Source organism: Equus przewalskii, chromosome 14 (genome assembly GCF_037783145.1).
Source record: "Equus przewalskii isolate Varuska chromosome 14, EquPr2, whole genome shotgun sequence".
In the NCBI taxonomy this organism is placed as follows: domain Eukaryota; kingdom Metazoa; phylum Chordata; class Mammalia; order Perissodactyla; family Equidae; genus Equus; species Equus przewalskii.
Window position 1 is genome coordinate 19,271,009 of NC_091844.1, and position 27,503 is coordinate 19,298,511.

At 39.5% G+C, this 27,503-nt stretch overlaps 1 protein-coding gene and 1 long non-coding RNA gene across 5 annotated transcripts in view; one reads left to right on the plus strand and one right to left on the minus strand.

Annotated features, from left to right (window-relative positions):
* The window catches only part of DNAH6 (dynein axonemal heavy chain 6), a 257,763-nt gene extending 253,308 nt beyond the window's left edge, over window positions 1–4,455 (minus strand). For 3 of the 4 annotated variants that reach the window (XM_070573711.1, XM_070573714.1, XM_070573713.1), the window contains exons 1-2: window positions 4,146–4,455; window positions 2,634–2,866 (exon numbers count right to left, since the gene is read on the minus strand). In XM_070573711.1, coding sequence (XP_070429812.1) covers window positions 2,634–2,858 — 225 coding nt within the window. In that variant the 5' untranslated portion in view covers window positions 2,859–2,866; window positions 4,146–4,455. The remainder of the gene's footprint in view (window positions 1–2,633; window positions 2,867–4,145) is intronic. The other variant, XM_070573712.1, reaches the window with a different exon arrangement.
* LOC139075717 (uncharacterized) lies at window positions 4,303–27,355 on the plus strand. Its single transcript, XR_011526421.1, has 2 exons — window positions 4,303–4,490; window positions 26,818–27,355. It is a non-coding gene; the product is annotated as an uncharacterized lncRNA (long non-coding RNA).
* The last annotated feature ends 148 nt before the right edge of the window (window positions 27,356–27,503 follow it).

Consider the following 27,503-nt stretch of genomic DNA (forward strand, 5'->3'; position numbering starts at 1 on the left):
TGTGTTTTTTTTCCCCTTTTCTCCCCAAAGCCCCCCAGTACATAGTTGTATATTCTTCTTTGTGGGTCCTTCTAGTTGTGGCATGTGGGATGCTGCCTCAGTGTGGTTTGATGAGGAGTGCCATGTCTGCGCCCAGAATTCAAACCAACGAATCACTGGGCCGCCTGCAGCGGAGTGCGCAAACTTAACCACTCGGCCACGGGGCCAGCCCCCTAACGTGTTTATCCATCTGTATAAAATTGTTCAAGCATGGAGAAAGGCAAAAATGGATATACACCAGATTGTTGTTGATGTCAGATACCATAGAAAAGGGAGTCAGAGATTAGAGAACTGGAGATAAGGGAAAAATGTAAAAGAAGAAGAGTAGGAGAGAAAAACAGAGAGAGAGGGAGGGAGGAAGGAAAGGGGGAGGGAGGGAGAAAGGGAGAGGCAGGAGGAGGAAGAAGGGGGATAAATGGGTAGAAGGAGGAGAAGAAGAAAAAAAAGAGGGGAAGAGAGAGGGGAGAGAAGGGATGGCAATCATAAAAAGATGTACATAGTGTTAATTCTGTAAAAACAAATCAAATGAAAGTCACCCGCACACTGAAATCAGTCACTTGAATACTAAGCTACTTTCTCTCTGCATGGTGAAAATTCAGGTAGTTTTCCCTTTATACCTTAGTATTTTTTATATTGTATGAATTACTGTATTCAGGGATTATTTATATTGTTCCAGTCACCTATTAGGACATAACAAACTGCCCCAAACTTAGTGACTTAAAAAACAACATTTATTTTGCTCAAAAATCTACAATTTACACAGAGTTCAGTGCAGACAGCTTGCCTCTGCTCCATGAGACATCAGCTGTTTCCCCAGAGCATGGTGCAGAGCCTGGCACATAGTAGGTACATAATAAACATTTCATATACATGAATTTATTGCACTGATGACAAATAGAACAACTTTAATCATCAAGGATTAATAGTACATTTTTGCCAAGTGAAGGTAAATATGTTAGAGAGAAGTAATGTAAAAGGTTCCATACTAAGTCCCCAGGAGAACAATAGTAGGGAGCTGCTGACATCCCACACAACAGGTACTGTGGCCACACTGAACCCCCAAGAGGAGGGCAGCAGCTGTCAGTGCCACACCCACTTGTAAACACAAGTTCAGAGTCAACTCAACAACATCCCTCTCTCTACATTTTTTGTTAATTTAAATTGTATTGTGTGTGTAGTTTTCTTTGTATTTAAAATGTTAATTTATTGAAAATTCAAATTAATTCGTAGGTTAATAATTTTTCACATAAAGTAACATTATACTAAAAATAACAAATCAGCACTAGGGAGCCTCAAAAAATGTTTTCCTTCAAAAGGAATCAGTACTTAAGTTTGAGAAACAATAGAATAAGGGTTAATATCCATCATATGTATTTTTAGAAACCTCAAAAACTGATAGGAAAAAGGTAAATAATCTAATTTCAAAGTGGACAAAGGTTATGAACAGAATCCACAAATAAGTAACATACATGCCAATGAATGAATGAAAATATACTTACTTTCAATAATAAGATGCAAATTACAAAATGTAATGCCATTGTAACCTATCAGTCTAGCAAAAATAAAAGAGCTTCTAGCATCAGGTTTGGCAAAGATGTGGGTAAACAGGCCCTCTCTGCAGTGTAGGAGGAGAGGCAAACTGGTTAAACCTTAGGGCGCAATGAGAAATGTTTTTCAAAATTAAAAATGTACATATTCTATGACTATAAAATGCCACTTCGAGGAATCCATATCTATGTACAAAGGCAAGACCATTCAATGCAGCAGTATCTATAATAGCAGCATAAGAACAACAACAAAACAAGAAGGAAATAACCTAACTCCTATCAACAGGAGACCAGTAAATGAATACTATATTATGACACATCCATGCAATAAAACACAAGGCAGCTGTTAGAAAAGATACCTCTGTACGCACGGATTGGAAAGACTACATGTTTAAGTGAAACAAGCACTTTGAAGATCAGTGTGTACCATACAATCTTACTTTAAAGTTAGATATGTTTATACACACACATACACACATATATATTTGAATAAACATATAAAGCAACCTGAAGGGCAACCACTAACAAGTCGTTAATGTCTGCGGGGAGGAGTGAGAACTTTCACTCTGTACTTTATGCACTTTCATTGCTCCTTTACATGGATTTATAACTATCCAAGGGCATAAATGGATTCTTAAAATTAAGTATTTTCAGATCTGCACAAAATTGTTCAGGACACTAAGTTGAAAATAATAAAACTATGTATATTACTCTTACTGAAGTTTTCAGTCTTAAATACTACCCTAATATCTCAAAGAACCTTACATAGTTAAGTATCAGTATTGCACAGAATCCTAGGGAAGATTGATCTGCTAGAAAACTTTGTTCGCCACTGGGTCCCCCCATCTCAAACAGTGCTTAGAGCTCAATATTTTTTGAGTAAATGATTGTATTTACAACTTCATAAACAAGTCTTAACTTTTAGGCTTTCGTTCCTTCTTTGTTAATTAACAGTGTAGAAATTTCTTCCATCCCCCAAAGCAATTTTGCAACTTTCTAACTTTCTCTGTAGCCAAAAGTGACTAAAATGCTGGTTTTCGCACTTACCAGAGGCTCTAGTTTTATAGGCTGCTGTCGTTTTCTTGTCCTCTGTTGAGCTTTTGTAGTGTGCCTAAATATCAGGAATTGTGTATCTGTCTCATCTTCTGTGGGTACTACAAAACTCAGTCTTCCCTTTTCTTTTATACTATTCAGTCTTGTAAGCATAGGGTTTTCATCCCGCTCTTGGATATTTTTCAGGTTGAAGGCACTCTCTGTGGGGTGAAAGGCCATCTTCACTCCTTGAAAGCGTAGAGTCAGGAAAAGAGAAATGAAAAGTAAAGCAAAGGACTGGGGAAGTGGGTCTAGGTGGGGACTTAAGGACTCCAGAGAGCTGCTTTTGCTTTTCCCCAAAGAAAATCCATCAAAGTTACCGCATTCTTCCTAAACTAAGGACTTGAACCAGAGCGATGAAAATTAGGAACTTTGCCTGGCCTTCAAGAGGCCCTTGTAGCTGGGGTGGAATCCAGGAATTTGCATTTCTAACAAGTTCTTGGGTGATGCTGCTGCTGCCACTGATTTGGGGACCACACTGGTCTAGACTTGGAAGGATGAAGAGAAATGCAATCAGCATTAAGACCAATGTTTCTCACACTTGAGTACGCAAAATATCTCCTGGGGAGCTTGTTCAAAAGGCTAGCAATTCTAATACAGGCAATCTGAGAAATCCAGCCTATGTACTCATGAAGAAACCAAAGGCAAAAAATGAACTGAGGGCTAACTCCTAAAGCAGTGCTTCTAGAGCTTTTATGTGCATGAGAATCACTTAAGGAGCTTGTTAAAAATGCAGATTCTGATTCAAACACTTTGAAGAGCAAGGTCCTAGAACACCAGAACTAGGAGCCTTGTGATGGTCTTCCATCCTCACCACCACTCCCACTCCCACCCCACCAGATGGGTAGAGATACTTCTCTTTAAAACTGTATCATAGTCCAGGTGTCCGCAGGCCTAGGTTTTAGTCTAGATCTGCGCTGGCCAATCAAAATATAATGCAAATCTCCTATGCAATTTTAATTTTTCAAGTAGCCACATTCAAAAACACAGCGAAAGGAACAAGCGAAATTAATTGTAATAATGTGCTTTCTTTAACGTATCCAAAATATTATCATTTCAACATGTAGTCAAATATAAAACTTAGTAATGTGATATTTTATTTTTTGTTACTACATCTTCAAAATCCAGTGTGTATTTCACATTTAGAGCACATCTCAGTTCAGTCTAGCCACATGCGGCTAGTGGCTACCACATTGATTAGCCAGGCCTAGATCTCACCAGTCAGTGGGAGATCTCTTGATATCTTGATTCAAGAGATCTCTTGATATCTCTTGAGTCTCTTGCTATCTCTATTGCTCACTTTCTACCCCTCTAAAATGATAGGTAGGTAGTAGGTGATCACTGAAACGCCTTTCCATTGACTTTCTCTGCCTCTCTGAGCCTTTCCTTAAGTGCTCGGAAAGCTATGCTAAGTCTCTGGCCTCGAAGTGGGAGCCCAGCCCCACAGCTCCATCCCGCAGCACTCACCAAGTCAGCCTAGAGCAGCCGCCGCCGCCTAGGGTCCCCAGAGACAGAGCAAAACCAGGTCTGAGAGTAGAAAGCTGACCTAGTTGGGAATGTTTCCCGTTGCCTAGCAGCCACAGGCCTCCAGCGACGGCCCTGAGCCTGTGAGCGACCTGTTGCCACTGGCAACGCATCACCAACCGCAGCTCTAGGTTGAGGAGCGCGCCGGGCAGTCAATCAATCAATGTCTCTGGAACATTTCCTACGTCGCTGGTTGGTGAAGAGCAGGCTCTCGACCCGCCCGCTTCCGCCTTCGCGCTGGGACCCGAGCTCTGCCTAGGCAGGTGGGCAGGACAGCTAAAGGAGACGGTTAGTTCAGTTTGTTCCTTGCATTATCAACCGCCCAAGCTCGTTGTCCCTTCCTCCTCCTGCAGGAATCCCTTCTGTTTCCTCTCAAGAGGTTTAAGACTGACTTGACGTTCCCTTTAACCAAACTTCCTCTGGTTAGATGAATCAAGAATCTCTGGAGAGGGAGGTGCGTTGTGTGGACTGTTCGGGTCCCACTCTCCAAGGGAGCGACCGTCCTGCGCCTCTGTCCCACCCACTGACCTCCTCCCAGGAGTGACTCTTAAGGCGCAAGGAATGTGGGTTCTTCTTGCCTTCTAACTTCACCCTATCCTTTCAACTAATGTTTTTTTTCCACCTGAAAGGTAACCTGGTGTCAGGCATAGCACCAGCCATGTTATCCCCGCGCCCCATTTACCAAAGCAGATCCTGGATCTTGTTCTGGCGCTTAGACCTAGTTAAGTCCCCGAATGACTGCTGCTAATGCTGTATGGAGGCGACCCCACGGAAGCCTAGTGCAGGTTGCTTACTGAAGATGCCTTATCCTAATTAGTGATCAGGGGAAGTAGCAGCCTTTTCATGCCTTGAGGAAATTTTATACCAGATGGCAGAGTCCTGGTTTTCGACCTCCCCTCCAAAATGAGATAATCACCCCAGGAACCCATTATCTTCCTTTGCTCTTTTGGTCCCTCTTGTTATACTTTGATATACTTCTTGCCTTGGATGCCAAGCCCTCTGTGAAGTGCTTTACATATCATACTGACAACCTGTGTTTTCTCAGTCTTCACATATTCAGGTATGTATTTTACTTGCTGAGTATCATGCCCCCTACAAAGTAGAGAATCATTACAATAGAACTGGAATGGAGATTACAGATCACTTAATCCAACTTCCCCGTTTGATTAATGAGAGAATTGAGACCCAGAGAGAGAGCAAATGTTTTACTCCAGGTCAGGAAGCTAGTCGTGGCAGAGATGAAACTAGAATACAGGTTTCCTAATCCCTAATCAGGAACTGGAAACAGCAAGGGAGTAACTTCAGTTTAGAAACAATTCAGAAAAACCTCGACTGTAGATATAATAAATACTAATTCCCCAGAGATGAAAGGTATAGGCAAAGCCAATCAATGAGAGCCAATAAAATATAATAATTTATATAAACTAGTGATGAAAAAAGAAATTCAAAGCCAGCTCAATATGTCAAAGTAAAAAATTATAATAATATGCAATGTTAGACACATGGAAAAAATACATTTCATTTCAGATGTGCAGTGAATATTGTCATCTGTTCCCTTCAAAGTTTATGTGGTGGAGATGAAGGCTATTGCTCCTCAGTCACAGAATTTCTCTCTTAGTAGATGAGGGAAAATGTATGCTAATGTTACCTTATGCACCTGAGAGCATTCTAAGAGCCTAGGAGAGTGGGAGGTAGAAGACATAGACACATCGACCTTTATGAATATTTTGCTAAATTGAACACTACTCATCAAATCTCTCCAGGCTTATTTTTTTTTTAATGTGGCAAGATGTCATCTTCATTATCAATGGAATGTGTACTAAATCAGTGCAGATAGACAAGAGCTTCGTGTATAGCCTGTTGATTTTTTTCATAGTTCCTATAAATAACAATAACTGTCACTATTTATTGGGTGTCCCTATGTGTTAGGTACTGTGCTATATACTTCGCCTTCGTTCTCTCAAATACTTCTAACAAACCTGAAATTCCTATTTCATAGCTAAAGAACTAGACTATGAAAGGTTTACAAGAACTAAGTTATGACAGGTCTTATCTTTAACAGTAAAAGTAAAAATGGTTCAGATTTACTGAGTATTAAGGTAAGATTTATATGCTGGGCTCTTTATGAAGTGCTTTTACCATTACGCTAGTCGTTGCAACAGCTTTATATTATTTTGGAGGTATTGTAGTACCTACTCCACCAAAAGGGAAATTGAGGCTTAAAGAGGTTATGTGACTTACCACACACTCCAGAGGTGGTAAGTGACAGAGCTGAGATACAAATTAAGATCCATCAACCTAAATAGTTAAATTTCTCTAACATTTGAGAGCAAGGATATTGAACCATGGAATTCTGCTTTGTATATATGGTGGACAATATTCTGAAAAGTTCCTGAAGCAAAGCCCCTATGTATTTGGATAAACTCAAGGCACATTGTTTTAACTGCATTGCTGGGCTCACAAGAATAAGGGAATCTTCAAGGGTCAAAACAACAATGAATGAAACCAGAGTGATAAGCAACATGGAAGCCGCGGCCACCTTGATGGCAAATGCCCATAGAAGGAACATACAGCCCTGGGAATTAATACTGAGCAGGGATAGAAGATCGGGCCTTGCTTGAATCTATGTAAAATGGAGGAGATAAATTTTAAATTGCAATACACATCTAGGACTCTTGGAAGGACCATTCCTTCAGTAATAGGTTGGACTAGAAAAAAGCTGACAGTGAAGACAGCCTACAAGAAAACAAGTAGGTTTCTACCTGCAGCTCCAGATGGAGAAAAATGTTAAAAATATATTAGTCTCCCCTAAGAATTTGAAAACATAAGCTAGCTCTCACCAGCTCCAGATTTTGAATTTATACTACCTATGTGGTCTGGAAAAAACCCCTGAAAGCTACTAAGAATATTCATCAAAAGAAAGGCATCATCAACTCTGACCTCTCGACATTCTCACAAGTTGGGTTCAGCCAAATATAAATTCACAATAAAATTACCAAATATAGAAGAAAGCAAGCCACCACTATCAAGAGTCAGCAGAACAAACAACACATTTAGAGGGCAAACAAATTAAATATTAGAATTATTAGATATAAAATATACCATATATATATATATAAAATGTTCAAAGATAATAAAAGATAAAACTAAAAGGTAATTATGGGAGGACATCAGCAAAAATGGTGGAGTAGGGAACTACAAAAGTTCATCCTTTTACAAAAGCAGTGAATAAGACTTTAGAAACTTCAACTGAAAAGTATAAAACATTGTTGAAAGAAATGGAAGAGGACATAAAGAAATGGAAAGATATTCTGTGCTCTTCTCTTGGATTGAAAGAATTAATATCGTTAAAATGTCTATACTTCCTAAAGAAATCTCTACATTCAATGCAATCCCTATCAAAGTTCCAACAACATTTTTCACAGAAATAGAACAAAGAATCCTAAAATTTATATGGAACAACAAAAGACCCTGAATAGCCAAAAGATTCCTGAGAAAAAAGAACAAAGCTGGAGGTATCACACTCCCTGATTTCAAAATATACTACAAAGCCATAGTAACCAAAACAGCATGGTACTGACACAAAATAGACACACAGATCAATGGAGCAGAAACAAGAGCCCAGAAATAAACCCACACATCTATGGACAGCTAATATTTGACAAGGGAGCCAAGAGCATACAAGGGAGAAAGGAGAGTCTCTTCAGTAAACGGTGTTGGGAAAACTGGACAGCCACATGCTAAAGAATGAAAGCAGACCATTATCTTACACCATACACAAAAATCAACTCAAAATGGATTAAAGACTTGAATGTAAGACCCAAAACCATGAAACTTCTCGAAGAAAACATAGGCAGTACACTCTTTGACATCAGTCTGGGCAGCATATTTTCAAGTACCATGTCTGACCAGGCAAGGGAAACAAAAGAGAAAATGAGCAAACGGAACTACATCAAACTAAAAAGCTTCTGCACAGCAAAGGAAACCATCAACAAAACGAAAAGACAACCTAACAATTGGGAAAAGATATTTGCAAACCATATATCAGATAAGGGGTTAATATCCAAAATATACAAAGAAGTCCTACAGCTCAACAACAAAAACCCAACAACCCAATTAAAAAATGGGCAAAAGATCTGAAGAGAGATTTCTCCAAAGAAGATTCACGGATGGCCAACAGGCATATGAAAAGATGTTCAACATTGTTAGCTATCAGGGAAATGCAAATCAAAACTACAATGAGGTATCACCTCGCTCCCGTCAGAATGGCTATAACTAATAAGACAGGAAACAACAAGTGTTGGAGAGGATGTGGAGAGAAGGGAACCCTCGTACACTGCCAGTGGGAGGGCAAACTGGGGCAGCCACTATGGGAAACAGTATGGAGCACCCTGAGAAAATTCAGAATAGATCTAACATATGATCCAGCTATTCCACTGCTGGGTATTTATCCAAAGGACTTGAAAACACAAATGCATAAAGATACATGCACCCCTATGTTCATTGCAGCATTATTCACAATAGCCAAGACTTGGAAGCAACCTAGGTGCCCATCAAGGGACAAATGGATAAAGAAGATGTGGTATATATACACAATGGAATACTACTCAGCCGTAAGAAATGACGAAATCCGGCCATTTGTGACAACATGGATGGACCTTGAGGGTATTATGCTAAGTGAAATAAGTCAGATGGAGAAAGTCAAATACCATATGATCTCATTCATCAGTAGAAGATAAAAACAATGACAAAAAAACACATAGCATTGGAGATTGGATTGGTGGTTACCAGAGGGGAAGTGGGGAAGGGGGAAGGCAAAAGTGGGGGATTAGGCTCACATGTGAGGTAAGGAACTATAATTAATTTTTGGGTGGTGAACATGATGTAATCTACATAGAATTCGAAATATATGATGATGTACATCTGAAAGCTACATAATGTTTTAATCCACTGTTACTGCAATTAAAAAAAAAAGACTTTAGTAACTTCAAAGACTTCAGTGGGCACACAAGACAAAGAACATTCTTTTAAAATATAGTTTCGAAAAGTCAATAAACAAACAGCTACAACTCACAACAAGCAGCAACAACAATTCCTGAGGAGAGAGGAGAATCTGATTTTCAGAGTTACCATATTACAAAGACAAAATGTCCAGTTTTCAACAGAAAATACAAGACATGCAAAGAAACAAAATAGGGTCCATTCACAGGAAAAAAGTTAACAGAGTAATAAATTAAGATGTTAATTATAATCCACAGGGCAATCATTAAGAAAATAAAAGAAATATAGTAGAAAAATGAGAAGTGAGTCAAAATTGTACACTACAAAAATGTCATCTTAATGCAAAAGAAGGCAATAATGGATGAACAAAAAATATATGACATATTGAAAATAAACATAAAATGGCAGAAGTAAGTCCTTCCTCATCAGTAATTACATTACACGGATATGGATTAAACTCTCCAAAGAAAGAAATTGGCAGAATGGATAAAAAACATAATCTAAATATATGTTATGTGCAAGAGACTTACTTTAGATCCAAAAACACAAAGAAGCTGAAAATGAAAGCATGGAAAAAGATACTCTCTATATATCCTAACCAAAAGAGAGATGGAGTGGCTACACTAATATCACACGAAATAGACTTTAAGACAAAACTTGTGGTGAGTGACCAAAAAAGACATTATATAATGCTAAAAGAATCAATCCATCAAGAGGATATAACAATTATAAACATATATTCACCTAACAATGGAGCTTCAAAATACATGAAACAAAAATTGACAGAATTGAAGGGAGAAATAGACAATTCAACAGTAATAGTTGAAGATTTAATATTCCACTTCCAATAGTGGATAAAACAACTACAGAGAAGATTAAGAAGAAAAAAGAATAATACTTGAACAGAAATATAAACCAAATATATCCAAAAAATATCTATAGAACACTTTACCCAAAAAACAACAGAAAATGCTTTCTTCTCAAGTGTACGTGGAACATTCTCTGGAATAGAACATATCTTAGGTCAGAAAACAATTCTCAATACATCTTAAAGATTTGAATAATCAAACTATCTTCTCCAACTGCATGGGATGAAATTAGAAATCAACAATAGAAGGAAATCTGGAAAATCCACAAATATGCAAAAATTAAGCAACATATTTAAACAACCAGTGGATCAAAGAAGAAAGCACAAATAAAATTAGAAAAGGCTTTGAGGAGAATAATAATAAAAACATATCATACAAAAATTTATGAGATGAGGCAAAAGCAGTGCTCACAGGGAAATTTATATCTGTAAATGCCAACATTAAAAAAGAAGATCTCAAATCAATAACCTAACCTTCCACCTTAAGGAACTAGGAAAAGAAGAGCAAACTAAACCCAATGAAAGAGAAGAAAGGAAATAAAAGGTTAGAATGGAGACAAATGGAATAGAAAATAGAAAACAATAAAGAGAAATGAAACCAAAAGTTGGTCTCTTGAAAAGGTCAACAAAATTGATGCACCTTGAGCTAGACTGACCAATGAAAAAGGAGAAGAAACTCAAATCACTGACATCAGTAATGAAAGTGGACATTACTACTGACCTTACAGAAATAAAAAGGTTCATAAAAGAATACTATGAACAATTAGACACCAATAAATTATATAACCTAGATGAAACAGACAAATTCCTAGAACACACAATCTATCAAACTGACTCAAGAAGAAATAAAATATCTATATAGACATAAGAAATAAAGAGATTGAATCAGTAATAAAAAACTTACAACAGAAGATCTGGAACCGTAAAACTCCTAGAAGAAAACATAGGTGGTAAGCGACTTTTTATCAGTCTTGGCAGTGATATTTTGGATATGACACCAAAAGAAAGGCATCAAAAGCAAAAGTAAACAAGTAGGACTATATCAAACTAAAAAGTTCCTGCACATCAAAGGAAATCATCAACAAAATGAAAAAGCAACCTACTGAATGAGAGAAAATATTTGCAATTCATATATCTGATAAGGGGTTAATATCCAAAATATATAAAGAACTCATACAACTCAATTGCAAAAAACCCCAAACAATTCAATTAAAAAGTGGGCAGAGGATCTGAATAGACATTTTTCAAAAGAAGACATCTAAATGGCCAATAGTACGTGAAAAGGTGCTCAACATCACTAATCATCGGGGAAATGAAAATCAAAACTACAATGAGATATCACCTCACACCTGTTAGAATGGCTATTATCAAAAAGACAACAAATAACAAAGTGTTGGTGAGGATGTGGAGAAAAGTGAACTCTTGTGCAGTGTTGGTGGGAATGTAAGTTGGTGCAACCACCATAGGAAATAGTATGGAGGTTTCTCAAAAAATTAAACATAGAACTACCATATGATCCAGCAATTCACTTCTGGGTATATATCCAAAGAAAATGAAAACATTAACTTGAAAAGATATATGCACCCCCTTGTTCATTGCAGCATTATTTACAATAGTCGAGATATAGAAACAACCTACATGTCCACTGATGGATGAATGGATAAAGAAATTGTGTGGAATATTGTTCAGCCATAAAAAAGAATTATATTGTGCCATTTGTGACAAAACGGATGGACCTTGAGGGCATTATGCTAAATGAAATGTCAGACAAACATAAATACCATATGATTTCACTTATACGTAAAATCTAAAAAAAATACCCCCAAACCAAGCTGAGAGAACAGATTGGTGGTCATCATAGGCAAGGGATGGGGGTGAGCAAAATGAGTGAAGGAGATCAAAAGGTAAAAACTTCCGGTTATAAAATAAATGAGTCCTGGGTATGTTAATACAGTATGGTGACTGTAGTTAATAATACTGTATTGTATATATGAAAATTGCTAAGAGAGTAGATTTTAAAAGTTCTCATCATATATGGCCTTTATTATGTTGAGGTATTTTCCTTCTGTACCCATTTTATTTAGCATTTTTATCATAAATGGATGCTGTATCTTGTCAAATGCTTTCTCTGCATCTATTGAGATGATCACGTGATTTTTGTTCTTCATTTTGTTAATGTGGTGTATCACGTTGATAGATTTGCGGATGTTGAACCATCCCTGCATCCCCGGAATGAAACCCACTTGATCATGATGTATGATCTTTTTAATGTATTGTTGTATTCGATTTGCTAGAATTTTGTTGAGGATTTTTGCATCGATGTTCATCAGTGATATTAGCCAGTAATTTTCTTTTTTTGTGTTGAGATTTCTCCAAAGAAGATATACAGATGGCCAACAGACATATGAAAAGATTCTCAACATCATTAGCTATCAGGGAAATGCAAATCAAAACCACAATGAGGTATCACCTCACTCCGGTCAGAATGGCTATAATTAACAAGACAGGAAACAACAAATGTTGGAGAGGGTGTGGAGAGAAGGGAACCTTTGTTCACTGCTGGTGGCAGTGCAAACTGGTGCAGCCACTATGGAAAGCAGTTTGGAGTATCCTCAGAAAATTAAGGATAGATCTACCATATGATCCAGCTATTCCACTACTGGGTATTTATCCTAAGAACTTGAAAACACAAAGGCATAAAGATACTTGCACCCCTATGTTCATTGCGGCATTATTCACAATAGCCAAGACGTGGAAGCAACCTAGGTGCCCATCAAGGGACGAATGGATAAAGAAGATATGGTATTTATACACGATGGACTACTACTCAGCCATAAGAAATGACGAAATCCGGCTGTTTGTGACAACATGGATGGACCTTGAGGGTATTATGCTGAGTGAAATAAGTCAGAGGGAGAAAGTCAAATACCATATGATCTCACTCATAAGTAGAAGATAAAAACGACAAAAAAAAACCCAACATAGCATTGGAGGTTGGACTGGTGGTTACCATTGGGGGAGGGGAGAGGGCAAAAGGGGTGATTAGGGTCACATGTGAGGGGATGCACTATAATTAGTGTTCGGGTGGTGAACATGATGTAATGTATACAGAATTCGATATATGATGTACATCTGAAAAAAATTAAAATTAAAATAAATAAAAGTTCTCATCAAAAGAAAAAAAATTGTAACTATGTGTGGTGATGGATGTTAACTATTGTGGCATGTATTGTGGCGATCATTTCCCAAGATATACAAAATCAAATCATTACGTAATAATTATATAGTAATGTAATGTACTAAGTGTCACTACTGGTAAATTTAATGTTATGTTTATTTCAACACACATACACACACTTTCAGTGGATGGATTAAATAGCATATAAAACATAAGTGAAAGGAAAATAAGTGAACTAGAAATTAGGTAAGGAGAAACTATCAAAAATGAAGTACAGAGAGACTGAATGATGGAAAACACAAAAGACAAAGTAAGATTCATAGAGGATGCTGGGAGAAGGTCTAAACTGAGTTGAATTTCAGTCTAAGAAGGAAAGGGAAGAGAGAATAGAGCAAGAACAATATTTGAGAGATATTTTCAGATAAGCCCTTATCTGAGAATTTTCCAGAACTGAAGTTACGTTAGATTTGAACTTGAGGTTAATACAACCTGTCTGAGATGATAATTTCTGGCAAAATTAGACATGCTTGAATTCATGGTGTCCAAATGACTGAGATGCAGAGTCTTGACTGAATGGATCTCATGGCTACCGGGCAGCTGAGTCATTTCGAAAGATTCAAGAATTGTAGACCAGGTGTCATGACTTTTAGCATTTCACAAGACTTTTACACAATTCATGTCAGCTGTTTCTGTTTCCCCGTTGTGATATGCAATACAACCTTTTCACTAGAAAGGTCTGTGTGCCTCTTTGGTGACAACAGAGAAGATAAAAGATGAGACTGTCCCATTCTATAGCTAATCTAGTCAGTGAGGAAAAACCCAAGGGACTGTGGTGGTTTACAGAAAAAACAAGTAGAATTGGGTAGTGGGCAGCTGCTGAGATGGGACCCTGGGACTGAGCAGTGCACAATGCAGAGAGCTCTTGCTTATCACCCCGCCTTTGAACCCTCTGCCCAAGTCTCTTAAGGAGCAAGATGCCTTTGGCTTCACTGTCTGGATGTTTCTCACAGCCTCAAAATCACCCAGTATAAAACCAGTTTCTCTAAAGTTTGAACACTAGCAGACTTCTTAAATAAAAAAATAAATAAATCTTTAGATTTAGAATTTCTGGATCAAACACACGTAAAAAGATGCAAACAAATGCTAGTGCTTTATACACAGTAACAAGTCTTTTTTGAGCATATTCTGAATAAGGAGTAGGTCTCGGGCCAGGTAGCTCTGAAAAGGCTAGGCTGAAAGTCTAAATACCAGATGATGACCAGTGATGGTGCCAAAGGAGCAAAGTTGAGACCACTGTTAGGGTCATAACTGGTGTGAGCTGGGCATGAGACTAGTAGGTAACTCAGCCTACAGATTTGTGGAAGAGGGATGGGGAAACTATCCCACCTACAGTATCTGGCCCCTAAGAGACCTCTGGGAAATGCAGAAGGCAGCAGAGAGGTTCTGGACAAGTTGTTCTGTTCACCTCAGGACTTCGCTGGTGGGCCTGTGGAAGTTTAGGTACAAACGTCTACTGTGTCTAGAAGAACATTGCTGCACACAGCAAACACAGAGAGGAGTTCACAATCGGGAACTGCAGGGCTGGAAAGGGCCAGAGCTCCTTATTATAAGGATGTGAGCAATATGGAAGGGGTGGGGAGAGGTTGAGAGCCAGAGGCCACCTAGCTTTCCAGGGATCATCATTGGGTCTGTCGCCACAGTTCTAATGCCACATTCTGCTAGCTGCCCAGATTGCCTTATTACCCCAATAGGTCCCTCCCTGCTTATTTTTATCCTAATATTAGACCTTTGATTATTCAATAATGCTTTTACTGCCAAATTAGTTGTATCTACTCATAAAAAACATATTACCATCTTAATTTTCTGAGCTTATAAAAAGCCAACTTGCCAACTTGTTTTTACTATTCTAAATACTCCCTAGCAATAGCTGTGATAGAGAATCCTGGGGCAGTTCAATGGCTTAAAATTCTGGGTTGGTAAACCCATTTTACAACTAAGGTTCAGAGAGGCAAAGTTACTTTCTCAAGGGCGTACAGCCAGTAAACTGCCAGGTAAAGGGGAAGAGAGTTACCACGTGACCCAGGCATTCTATTCCTAAACATTTACCAAAATAAATAAAAGACTTGTATGTGAATGTTCATAACAGCTTTATTTGTAATAGCCAAAGCCTGGAAACAACCCAAATGTCCATCAACGGGTTAATGGCTAGGCGAATTTTGGTAAATCCAACCTGGAATGTTCCTCACCAATAAAAAGGAATAAGCTGTTGATGCATGCAACAATGGTTGCATCTGAAAACATCATTCTGAGCAAAAGAAGCCAGACACAAGAGAGTACATATGGTCTAATTAGAATTACATGAATTTCTAGGAAAGACACATCTAATCTATGGTGACAGGAAGTAGATCAGTTGTTGCTTGGAGCTGGGATGGGCATACGAGACTGACTGGCAAGGGGAACAAGGAAATTTCTTGGGGCTATGGAAATGTTTTATATGTTGGTTATTTTGGTAGTTACAGAGGTGGATAAATTTGTCAAAACTCATTTAACTGTATATCTTAGAATGTGTGCATTTTATTGTATGTAAATTATAACAATAAAATTGAATTAAAGATTATATTCCTAGTATTACACTTGAAAATCACAAGTGAGGCTTTCTAAACATACAGATGTCCAGGCCTCATGCCAGACCTGGTAAATAAGAATCTTTAGAATTGGCGACCAGGCAAATATATGCTTAAAAATCCCTATGGATGGATCAAATAAACATCTCTGGTCAAGAACCACATCTGCAGGTGAAAATGTATGAGAATTAAAAGATGTTCAATTAAATGGGTCATAAAACAGTTTGTATAACATGATTATATTTTTATAAGCACAGACTGTATATAAACTCAGCAACTATATGGAAGAAAAACATAAGTGGTTATGAGATTTATGAGTATTTTATGTTATGCCCTTTGCTTTTCTGCATATTTAAATATAAAAACCATATACTGCTTTTGTATTGAGAAAAATGAGTTATTTTAAAATGAGCACAAGAAAATATAAGAGAGCATAAAGTGGAGGGAGCACGAACTTGCTGGAGGCCAGGTCAAAGGAATCAGGAATACTGATGAGGGATGTAATCTCAATAAGAAGAAAAGGCACCCATTCCATGTAGATGGAGGGAGGGTGGGAGTGGATTAGGTAAATTGGTAGATTTAAGGCCTGATTTCTTCTGTTTTCTCCATGAAGCAGGAAGTAAGGTCAGCTACAGAGAAGGATGCAGGTGGGAGTGGTAGAGGCGCCATATAATTTATACAGGGTTGGGCACGGTGGGAGAGGGTAACTGATCTTTAGTCTTGGCTGCCCGCAGTTTAATTTCAGGGTCTGTAAATTGCTTAAAATTGTATTCACGTTTGTGGATGTACATTTGTCTATAGCTGTTAGATTCTCAAAGGAGTCTGTGACCAATCGCCCCTCAGAGTTGGGAATTAAACATACTCCGCAAGTATGCTGCCCTTAACACAGTAGCTCAACTTTCTGAGAGGTTTGTAGTATCATATTTTGTTGCTTCATCACCACCTTGTGGTCAAGTGAATGTACTGCCAAAGGAGGTTTTCAATCACAGATTTTGAATCAGGGCAATAGTTTCTTATCTTAGATTTGGAAGGGACTTGAGGCATTCTATGGTTTAATGTCCCACAAATTATGAGAATTAATAATTACTACAAAGTTTTCCCCAAAAATGTTGAACCAATGTTAACTATGCATGAGTAAGAAGAAGAGGCCAAGTCCAGATAATTATATCCCAATTAAAGGTCTTTGCAGAAGTCATCTCTGAGCTAGTGCTGGATGATTTTGAAAGGCCATAGCGCAGTGGTCCTTAAACCACCTGGAGAGTTTTGAAAAATCCTGATTCCCAGGCCACACTTCATGCTAATTAAACTCGAAGAGCGAGGGATCCTGGCATCAGGATTTTTTCTAGTGGTCCCCTTCCCCAGGTGATTCCAATGTACAGCCATCTGAGAGCCTCAGCCACAGGGCCTTGCTATTCAAGGTGTGGTCCATGGACCAGCATCAGTTGGGAGCTTGTCAGACCAGCAGAATCTCAGGTCCTGCCCCAGGCCTCCTGAATCAGGCTGCGTTTTAAGAATTCTCACGTGGTTCACTGCATGTTCAATTTGAGAAGCGCTGTCATAGAGAACAGAATGGGTGTCCGTAGGTCTGCTGGATACACAAGGCAGGAATGGTACCAAAAAAGTAGGCTTCTTATCTCTGACCATGTCCAGTTACAGGAAATACATGACTTCTATGCCACTGTTGGACAGCTCTAATTGCCAGAAAGTTCTTTCTTTGGTAGACGTCAAAATCTACTTTCTTGCCGGTTTCACAAACTGCCTCTATGATCTCTTAAAATATTTGAAGGCAGAAATGTTCTCCCCTTAATCTTCCTTCTTTGAATCCCTCCCTCCAACCTTCCAGTTTCTTTAGTCTATGTGTGATATTTTTGCACAACTCCTAGTAATTCTATACTAAAAATGGCTCTCAGAACTGAAGGTGAGATTCTAGATGTGGCACGACATAATGAGTATAGTAGGAAAATGACTTTCTTTTATCTAGAAATTCTACTAATGACTCCTTCTTCTTCCTGAAAATCAGAGATTAGTCCAGATCTTTGTCAAATGCTGCATTAGAGAGAACCTATATATCCAGTAAACAAGTCAATGCTGACAGTTCCAGGGCCTCAGGTCATTCGCCTGTGACAACTAATGGTGTCCTGAGCTTAGAGAGACCAACATGGGAGTCCTGGGCTGAGGGGGTTGGAGCCTGTACTCCTGGTGGAGCCAGATCCTGTCCCTCGCAACCCCTTCTCCTAGGACCATATCCTTTAGCAGAGACAGCTCTTCCCTCAGTGTGGCTGTCAGGGGAAACTACCAAACTCCCCCTGCTGCTTCTAATCTTGGCCTGTCTACCCTGTCCTCCTGCCTTTGGCTCCAAGCTCAGCCTAAGGACAATCATGCACATGACACAGGCCTGTGCGCTGTGGTGGGGAGTCCTTGACTATTGTCCTGGTCTCTTAAAACTGAACAAGTAGCCCGTTCTGGCTCAGCTCCAGATCAGTTCTTCTCTGAGTATCTATTTTTTTCTGAATGTTTAATCTCAGCATCTCACCCCTTGTTATGGACTGAATGTTTGTGACCTCATAAGACTCATGTTGAAGCTCCAACACCCAGTGTGATAATGCTTGGATGTGGGCCCTTCAGGAGGTGATTAGATTTATATGAGGTCATGAAGGTGGGGCCTTCATGATGGGATCAGTGCCCTCATAAGAAGAGACACCAGTGAGCTTGGTTCCTCTCTCTCTCTGCCATGTGAGGACACAGCCTGAAGGTGGCCATCTGCTAGCCAGAAAGGGAGCTCTCACCAGAAACTCAAGTGGCCAGCACCTTGAACTTGGGCTTCCCAGCCTCTAGAACTGTGAGGAAAAAACGTCTGTTGTTTAAGCCTATGGTATTTTGTTATAGCAGCCTGAACTAAGACACCCTTTGTACATCTTTGGGCCTGAAGCTGTTGTGTCCACCAAGGCCATCCCATCCCGGCTTCCTCTTGGACCATTTGTCTCACTTGCATAGCCATTGGATCTTCTGGCATCTATTCCATCTAGAGTGTTTCAAAGACATTCAATAATGACTGTTTCACATAACTCTTTAATTCCAGGCTTGGCCAAAATTCCTGACCATAGAGTTTAAATTGGTACAACATTTTAGAGATAAATTTTGCATACTTTGTTGATATTTTTGGGGGAGGGGTGAGGAAGATTGGCCCTGAACTAACATCTGTTGCCAATCCTCCTCTTTTTGCTTGAGGAAGACTGTTGTTAACATCTGTGCCAATCTTCTTCTATTTTTTTTTTTTTTGTATGTGGGATGCTGCCACAGCATGGTTTGATGAGTGGTGTGTAGGTCCCTGCCTAGGATGTGAACCCACAAACCCTGGGCCGCCGAAGCAGAGTGCACGAACTTAACTACTACGCCACTGAGCCTGCCCTACTTTTGATTTTTAAAAGCTTTGCATACCCTTTGGAGACAGTTTCTCTTTTAGAAATCTGCCTTAAAAATATTTGATCAAGGGCACACAGATATATATAAAGATTTTTATTTGAAGCTACATTTAAATAAAATATAATAGCCAAACTCTGATGTGCATTTAATTGGTATAGCCAATTAAAACAATGACGTAGAGCTATATATATTGACATGACATGGGGAAATGTACTCAATATGTTAAGTAAAAATATGAGTTTCAGAATATAATGCATAGTGTTACCCATTTTGTTAAAATATATACATATGGTATATAGTCCATACATATAGTATAGAATTTGTATACATATATTGTCTATATATAGTTTTGATATTGTGATTCATAATAAGAAATATTTATTTGGTCTTCATCCACTCTTTTGGGCACAGAGCTCCTAAAACAATTGGAATTTTCTAAGTAATGAGAGCCATAAATATGTCTTTTGTTAGGTTAATGAGGTGACTTTTGGAATGCACCTAAGGTTGGAGGCTGGGTGCCCAGAGAACCAACCATGTCATAAGAGGGTTGGAAAGTTCAGTCCCACCCTCCCTAACCTCCAGGGAGGGGAGAGGGGCTGGAGGTTGAATCAACTGCCAATTGCCAAAGATTTACTCAACCAAGCCTATGTAATGGAGCTCCCACAAAACCCCAAAAGGATAGGATTTGGAGAGCTTCCTGATGGATGAACACGTGGAGATTTGGGGAGAGTGGCTTCCCGGGAGAGAGAGCATGGAAGCTCTCCTTTCCCCATACCTTTCCCTGTGCACGTCTTCCATCTGACTGTTCCTGAGTTATATCCTTTTTAATAAACTGGAGACCTAGTAAATGTTTCTCTGAGTTCTGTGAGTCACTCTAGCAAATTATTCAAACCACAGGAGGGGGTCGTTGGAACCTCTCATCTAAAGCCTGTCAGAGGCACAGGAGATAACCTGGGTGCGCGACTAGCATATGAATTGGGGTGGGGGGTGGGGCAGTCTTGTAGGAGTGAGCCCCTAACCTTTGGGATCTGACGCTATCGCCAGGTAAATAGTGTCAGAATTGAGTTGAATTGTAGGACACCCAGCTTGTGTCCAAGAATTGCATGTTGGTATGGAACCCCTCCCCCTGCCCCCTACATGGAATTGGGATCAGAATCTTAACAGTATAGAGGAGGGGTTAGTAAACACTGTCCTTTGGGTCCAATCCAGACTGCTGCCTGTTTCTATAAATAAAGTTTTATAGGCATACAGCCACATCCATTTATTTACATATTTTCTGTGGCTGTTTTTGTACTATAACAACAGAGTTGAGTGCTTGCAACAGAGACTATATGACCCACAAAGTCAAAAATATTTACTACGTGGTCCTTTAAAGAAACAGTTTGCTGACTCCTGCTATAGTAGATATATATATGTAGTATAAATGTAAATATAAATACGTAGTAAATATAGAAAGTAGTCACCAAGTCAAGATAAATTGCCATTCTAATTTTAGTAGATTAAGTCTTCTAGACAATTTTTCATTGCTGTCAACTTTCGTTCTGTCATGATTTTGTAGTCTGTGTCATTTTCTATTGTTTTAAGGCATGTTGGGTTACATAATGTTATAAACCAATGTTACCGAAATTTAAAAAAAAGAATTAAAAAAAAAGACTAATAAAAAAAAGACATGTTGGGAATCAGTAAGCTAATACCAGAAAGAGTTTAGAAATTATGCTTTCAAATGGTAAGAAGATAGTGACACACAGTGGACAATAGAAGGAAGCTCTGAGACTTACATTGCCCAAGGCACTGAGATATTTGAATCAAAAATGTTTGAAAAAGATTATTCTTGCAGACCCTAGGGAAAATGTGGCATTTTGAAGATACCCAACTATTTTTATTTCCCCCCCAAACCCCTACCAAAAGGATTTTTTAAAGTTATAACCTCAGAGAAATCAGGAGAATGGGAGAAGAGACAATAGCTATAGAAATTTGGACCCTGGAAAGCAGAAAAATAAGTGGTATGTGGTTAAATAGGCATAAAAAAGGTAATTTCTAAGCAATGGTGGGGAAAGATAATAACCCACCTGATATACACTATAGAATCCCCGAAGACTCTAGAATTGGTGATACCAGGCATCTCTCGGAATAGGGGTTTAAATAAAGAGGTTGGCTGACAGTTTGTTCAGGAAGTGGTCAGGTCTTCAGATTTGTCATCCTCCCCAGTCCCAGCAGAAGACTGGAAATTTCTTCTCTTGAGTGGGTAAAACAGAAAGTCTCTAGACTGAGAGACATTAGGCACATTTGAGCATGGGGTACCATACTGAAAACAGTGGGATTACCTGAATGTGTGTATACAAGATGATGAGATCACCCAACCCTCTTTCCCTTCTTGGCTCCAAGAATAGTGGCATAGGCTGTCCAATTATCTCAATTCTCCTGGGACTGTAGGTTTTCCAGGATGGGGACTTTCAGTTTGAAAAGTGGGAAAATCCTGAGAAACCAGGATGACTTAGTTGCCCTAGTCTCAAAACACTGGCAGTTAGACCCTTCCAAGCAGGAGAGCAGAGAATCTTCACTAGGGAATCTGACCAGCCTAAGGGAAAAGGTCCAAATGGATGGAGGCGGTTCTACAACTAAGTGGTCCAGCCGGATCAACCTTGTAGTGATGATCACAGTGAACAAGCTCCACCTGGGTGTGTGTTTTTAGACCCTCTCTCTCAAAAATGGGCAGACAATTAAGGATTATTAGACAATTCAAGGAAGGCCTCTCACACAAAAGACAAACCAAAACATCCAAACAGAAAAAACAACTTGAGAGGTAAGAATATGATCCAAGTTGGGATAATCAGTCTTTTTCTTGGATTTTAAAAAGTGGATCTGGGAGAGAGAATCCTCTCTTCCTCTCTAGCCATGGTGCTGTTTCAACATGAGCCTGGAGCTCCTGGGGGCCATATTTCCCTCTGTAAAGAGAAGGCCACAGTTGGCCACATACAGATGCATTAATGAAAAATAGTCTCAGTCTTGAGTTCTGATGGCTTTTCATGCCACAATCCATTATCTCTAAAGCTATCTTTGCTTTTTCCAAAGTTTGGTTGTAGGAGTCAACAAATTCCAACACTTTTTTAAAAAGGCATTAAGTTTGAGTAGATTTTCTGTCGTTTGCAACCAACTTGTCCTGGCATGCCTCATGAATGTCATTGCATCTTCTACGTGTCTGCTTTTCTGATCCATACTCTATATCTAGAAAGTTTCCAAGTCAACTTGTTTTTCCCTGTTTAAAATAAGGATTGCACGGCTCATGAAGGTAAAAATAGACAAGATTTCACTGAACAATGGGTGCCTTCAGTAGACCCAGAACACACTAACTTTTCATTCTCTCACAGTGGGGTACTCCCCAAAAGAAAATCTAGACGAATATGTCTGAAAGACAAATATCTGGGCCACAAAGCAAACATGAAGGAAAAGAAAGCAAAATTCTATACATTAACTAACAGCGTTAGCCTTCTACACAATAGTGAAAGAAAGAGGCTGTATCAGTCAGATTGTGTTCAATAGTACGTAACAGAACACCCAATTTACAGTTGCTTAATTAAACAGGGTTATGGGGGTCATTGATGTCAGGTATTTCTATGATTCTCTTGGCCTTTTCATGATGGTAGCAATAGGGCTGCTGCAGTCCCAGCCATCATGTCCACATTCAATACAGAAGTAAGGGAATAAGGTGGAAGGATATATTTACCTCCTTATAGCAGAAAATCAAAAGCTCTCCCAGGAGCCTCTACATTAGATTAGATTTCTCCTTATGTCTTGTTGGCCAGAACTGGATCCAAAGGTTTCATCTAGCCGAAAGGGAGGTTGAGAAGGTAGAGAACAGGATTGTCAAATGACTTGGAAACAGTATGATCCACAACCTAGGACTAGACACATTGCCACCTACCCCCTATCCAAAAAATAAAATTAAGGGTCTACTGACAAGGAAGAAGAGGCAGGGCACTTACGTATGGTGATGGATAAAAACTAGACTGTTGGTGGTGAACAGGATGCAGTCTACACAGAAACTGATATAGAATAATGTACACCTGAAATTATACAATATTATAAGCCAACATGACCTCAATAACATAATTTAAAAAAAAAAGAATAGGCAAATGATGCTGTGTGGGAAAGTCTGTCTGTCCCAGGAACCAAAGTAAGCAGATTAAAACAGCTGAAACTGGAACACTCACACATTGCTGGTAGAACTCCACAAAGGTCCAGACACTTTGAAAAACAATTTGGCCATCTTTTTACATGCCCAAATGGATTTTGCCGATGTGATTAAAGATCTTGAGGGAAATTATCCTGGATCATCCAGGTGGGCCCAATGTAAACACAGGGTCCTTGTAAGAGGGAGTCAGGAAGATCAGAGTTGAAAAGAAGTGATGAGGAAGCAGAGGTTGGAGTGACGCACTCTGAAGATGAAGGGAGGGACCGTGAGCCAAGGAATGTGGGTGGCCTCTAGAAGTTGGGGAAAAAAAAAAAAAGACTCTCTTCTAGAACCTCCAAGAGGGATGCAGCACTGACAACACCTTGATTTTAGACTTCTGACCTCTAGAACAGTAAGCGAATAAATTTGTGTTGTTTTAGTCACTAAGTTTGCAGTAATTTGTTACTGTCACCATAGGAAACTAATACTAAAACTCGTATTCCTGTCTTTGGGTGTCTAGACCAATTCTTACTTTTCTTTGCACATCTTTGTATGTATGAATTTTCTCCTTCTTCTTCATTAATCGCATACCATACAATTGTCTCATTTAAAATGCATAATTCAATAGTTTTTACTATTTTCAGAGTTTCACAACCATCACCACAATCAATTCTAGAACATTTTCATCACCCCTTAGCTGTCCTCCCCTATTCTTCCCATTCCCTCCAGCCCTAGACAACTACCAATCTACTTTCTGTTCCATAGATAGGCCTTTTCTGGACATTTCATATAAAAGGAATCATACAATATGTGATCTTTCGTAACTGGCCTTTTTCACTTCACATGATGTTTCGCAGGCTCATCCATGGGGTAGCAGGTATCAGTACTTCATGTTTTTCTTGATGGATAACATTCCATCGTACGTATATACCACATGCCATTTATCCATTCATCAGTTGGTTGGCATTGGGTTGTTTCTAGTTCTTGGCTATTATGAATAATGAAGCTTATAAACATTCATGTGCAAGTTTTGTGTGGAAGAGTAGAACTTTTCAGTTAGTCATTAACAAGCATTTACTAACTGCCTGTTGCGTACATAGCACAGAGGTAGGAGTGGGGGCTGGGGGGAGGTGTAGGAGATTAGACACCCAAAAGAATTATAAATATGAAATGTAGCTCCTGTTCTCTGACCAGTTGGGGAAGGCAGACTAAGCTTTCAAAAAATATTTAAATAACTAAAGATAATCATTTGAATTGTTTTCTTAGGACAATTTTCTTTTCCTGTCTAAGAACAGAGTACTCAATTTATATTCCCCAAACCGAGTACAAAAGTGGCCTGGAGTCTTTAAAGTGTGTCAGTTAACAAAGAAGACAAGAGACAGAACCTTTAAAAATACAGCTTTGACTTGTACAGATATCTCACAGGGTCATGATGTCCTATACTAGGGTGTTTGTCCTCAGAGATGTACCTTCTTCTCTTTGCAGCTTTCTTCATAGACAGGGACTTGATATCAGGTCCAAAGAGACTCATCAGTCACTCAGCAACATGCTGTCAGCACTGACCTCAGCTCTCCTGCTGACCTGGGAAAGGGGCCTGTCCTTGCTCTCCGGCTGCTTCTGTCAGTGGGCCCCAATCATAGTGGTGAAAGTGTAGCAGGATTTCATCAAGGGCAGCCTTCAGGCCCCTGATTCATAGCCAGCATCATTTGTTGAATGTCTACAAGTGCTTAGCATTTAGCAAGAAATCTTTCCTATATTGTCTATGGCTTTAATGCACAAAATAAATTTGGGTTCTGTCTCCTCCATCCAAGGATCAGAGGCGATGGTTCATTACCTCTGCAGGAATTACTTTTTTTTCATCCAGGGATACATTACGAGCCAGACTCTGTGTGGCTATGAGGCTTAAATAACATTGCAGTTTCTCAAGCTGTCAGGAATAAATTGGATTTGCTCATTTGTCCATTTTCCAGGCCAGACTGCACCACTTATAACCAGTGTGCCTGAATTTGAGGCATTCAGATAGTAGGATAATATCCTACATTTACACACCTTCTATTATTGTCCACATTTGATCCTCAAAATAGTTCTGGACAATAGGAGGGGCAGAAAAGCACGTTGCTATTTGATGAATGGAGAAATTTAATGCTTAAAGAAATTGTGCCTTTAAATGTCTTAACCAGTACCAGGACCAAAATCCCAGGTCTCCTGATTCCCAGACCATATCCACCACTTCTGTCCATGGTGAATGAGCAATAAAGAGAAATAAAAACCTGTGTGAAGCTAAAGTAAAGGCCAGACCAGTGGCCTGGCCCTTACTGGCTCCTCTGGCGCCCCCAGCTGGAGTCTCTGCCTCTCCGAGCTGAAGGCCTCCTTTGCTCACCATTGTAACTCACCACTGAGCGCTGGTCCACACATAGATACTAAATAAACATTTGTTGAATGAACAAGTGATTGATTGGTTCTAATCATTAAATTCCTTCTCAACCACGGAGCCCAGGGAACACCGAAGATAGTTTTGTGGAACAGATTTCCTCTGCCTCTTTGTCTCTTGTCCACTCAATGTTTTGTTCTTCTACTGCATTTGCGGTGAAAGAAAATCGTCCTTTCTTGCCATGGGAAAGGCAAACAGCCATGCAAACCTGGAAGATAGCCAAGTCTGTATGGGCAATAAAGGAGGCAAGCCAGTTAGCTATTAACCAGCAGCCAGGATAATTCAGCTACTTATCAAACTCTCACCTCCTCCCTTCGGAGGCCCTTTCCTGACTTTTTCCAGCCCAACGTGGTAAGGCAGATTAAGGCCTTGGGCAATCACAGTGTGCTTTGCTCGCCCTCCCTTCCCCCAACTGTATCCAGGTGGCAGCATGTTGTAATAAACAGCAGGCAGTTTGAAGTGGAGAAAGTCCCAGGCAGGCAGGTAGTCTGCAGGCTGAGGGGTGAGTGAAGCTGGAAGGGCATGGCCCCAGGAATTGATGATGGGGGTGGGGAGAGGCTTAATTGGCTTCTTACATTATCCAGGAACTTCAAATTTATTTTGGCACCATTTAAGGCTTATTCCCCACAGGTGGCCTCTCAAGGCACTGGGGTCCTTTTATTTTATACTTAAAGCAAAGGTACAGAATTGTGAACATGTTGAGATATGTTTTGGCTGAGTAGTGTAAAGATGTGTGTAGAGTAAACTAATGTCTCTAATGGGAAATGAGGCAGAAAAGAGAGTTTGGGATGAAGTCGTAGAAGACTTCAGGGATAAGTGCTAGCAGTTAACATAAAATATTTTCCACCTTGTCTCGTAAAGTTGATATCAGTGTGTAAAAATCACAATTTTAACCAAATAAACCTTTGTATCTCAAAAGCACTTATCCTATGGCAATTGAAGACTTTTGAACACGGAAACACATCCATCTATGAACCAGGAAGTGGGCCCTCATCAAACACTGAATCTGCCAGCAGCTGGATCTTGGACTTGCCAGCCTCCAGAACTGTGAGAAATAAATTTCTCTTGTTTATAAGCCACTCAGTTTATGGTATTGTTATAGCAGCTGGAATGGACTAAGACGCCACCCTGTCCCAGACAAACACCACGGAAAAAACCATGGCCCCATCCCCAACCTGTCAATAAAGGCCAAGTAGGTGGCTTAAGCTTCCATCCTTGCCCAGCTGTAACAAGGTGCCCCCACCCCCCAGAGAAGACCTAGTAGGGAGCTGGCACTTTCATCCCTACTCAGTAATAATAAAGCCCTCCCCCAAGTGTGTTAGTGGAGGCCACGGGGGATGCTGGACTGCCACCCCCACCCAGCAGTAACAAGGCATCCTCCACCTCCGAAATATCATTGCACTTCCTGTAAATCTATAATTCTTTCAAAATAAAAGTTTTTTTTTTTAAACTGTAAATTTTGCCATCTTCTTTCTCATCCTCTCATAGTTATACTAGCTAACTGTATATGGGGTGGGGAGGGGAGGTTGGAACAGAGAGAGAGAGAAAGCCAACATGACTGCGCTAATTTCGAATTGCTTCCCAAATGGTGGAGTTTGAAACACT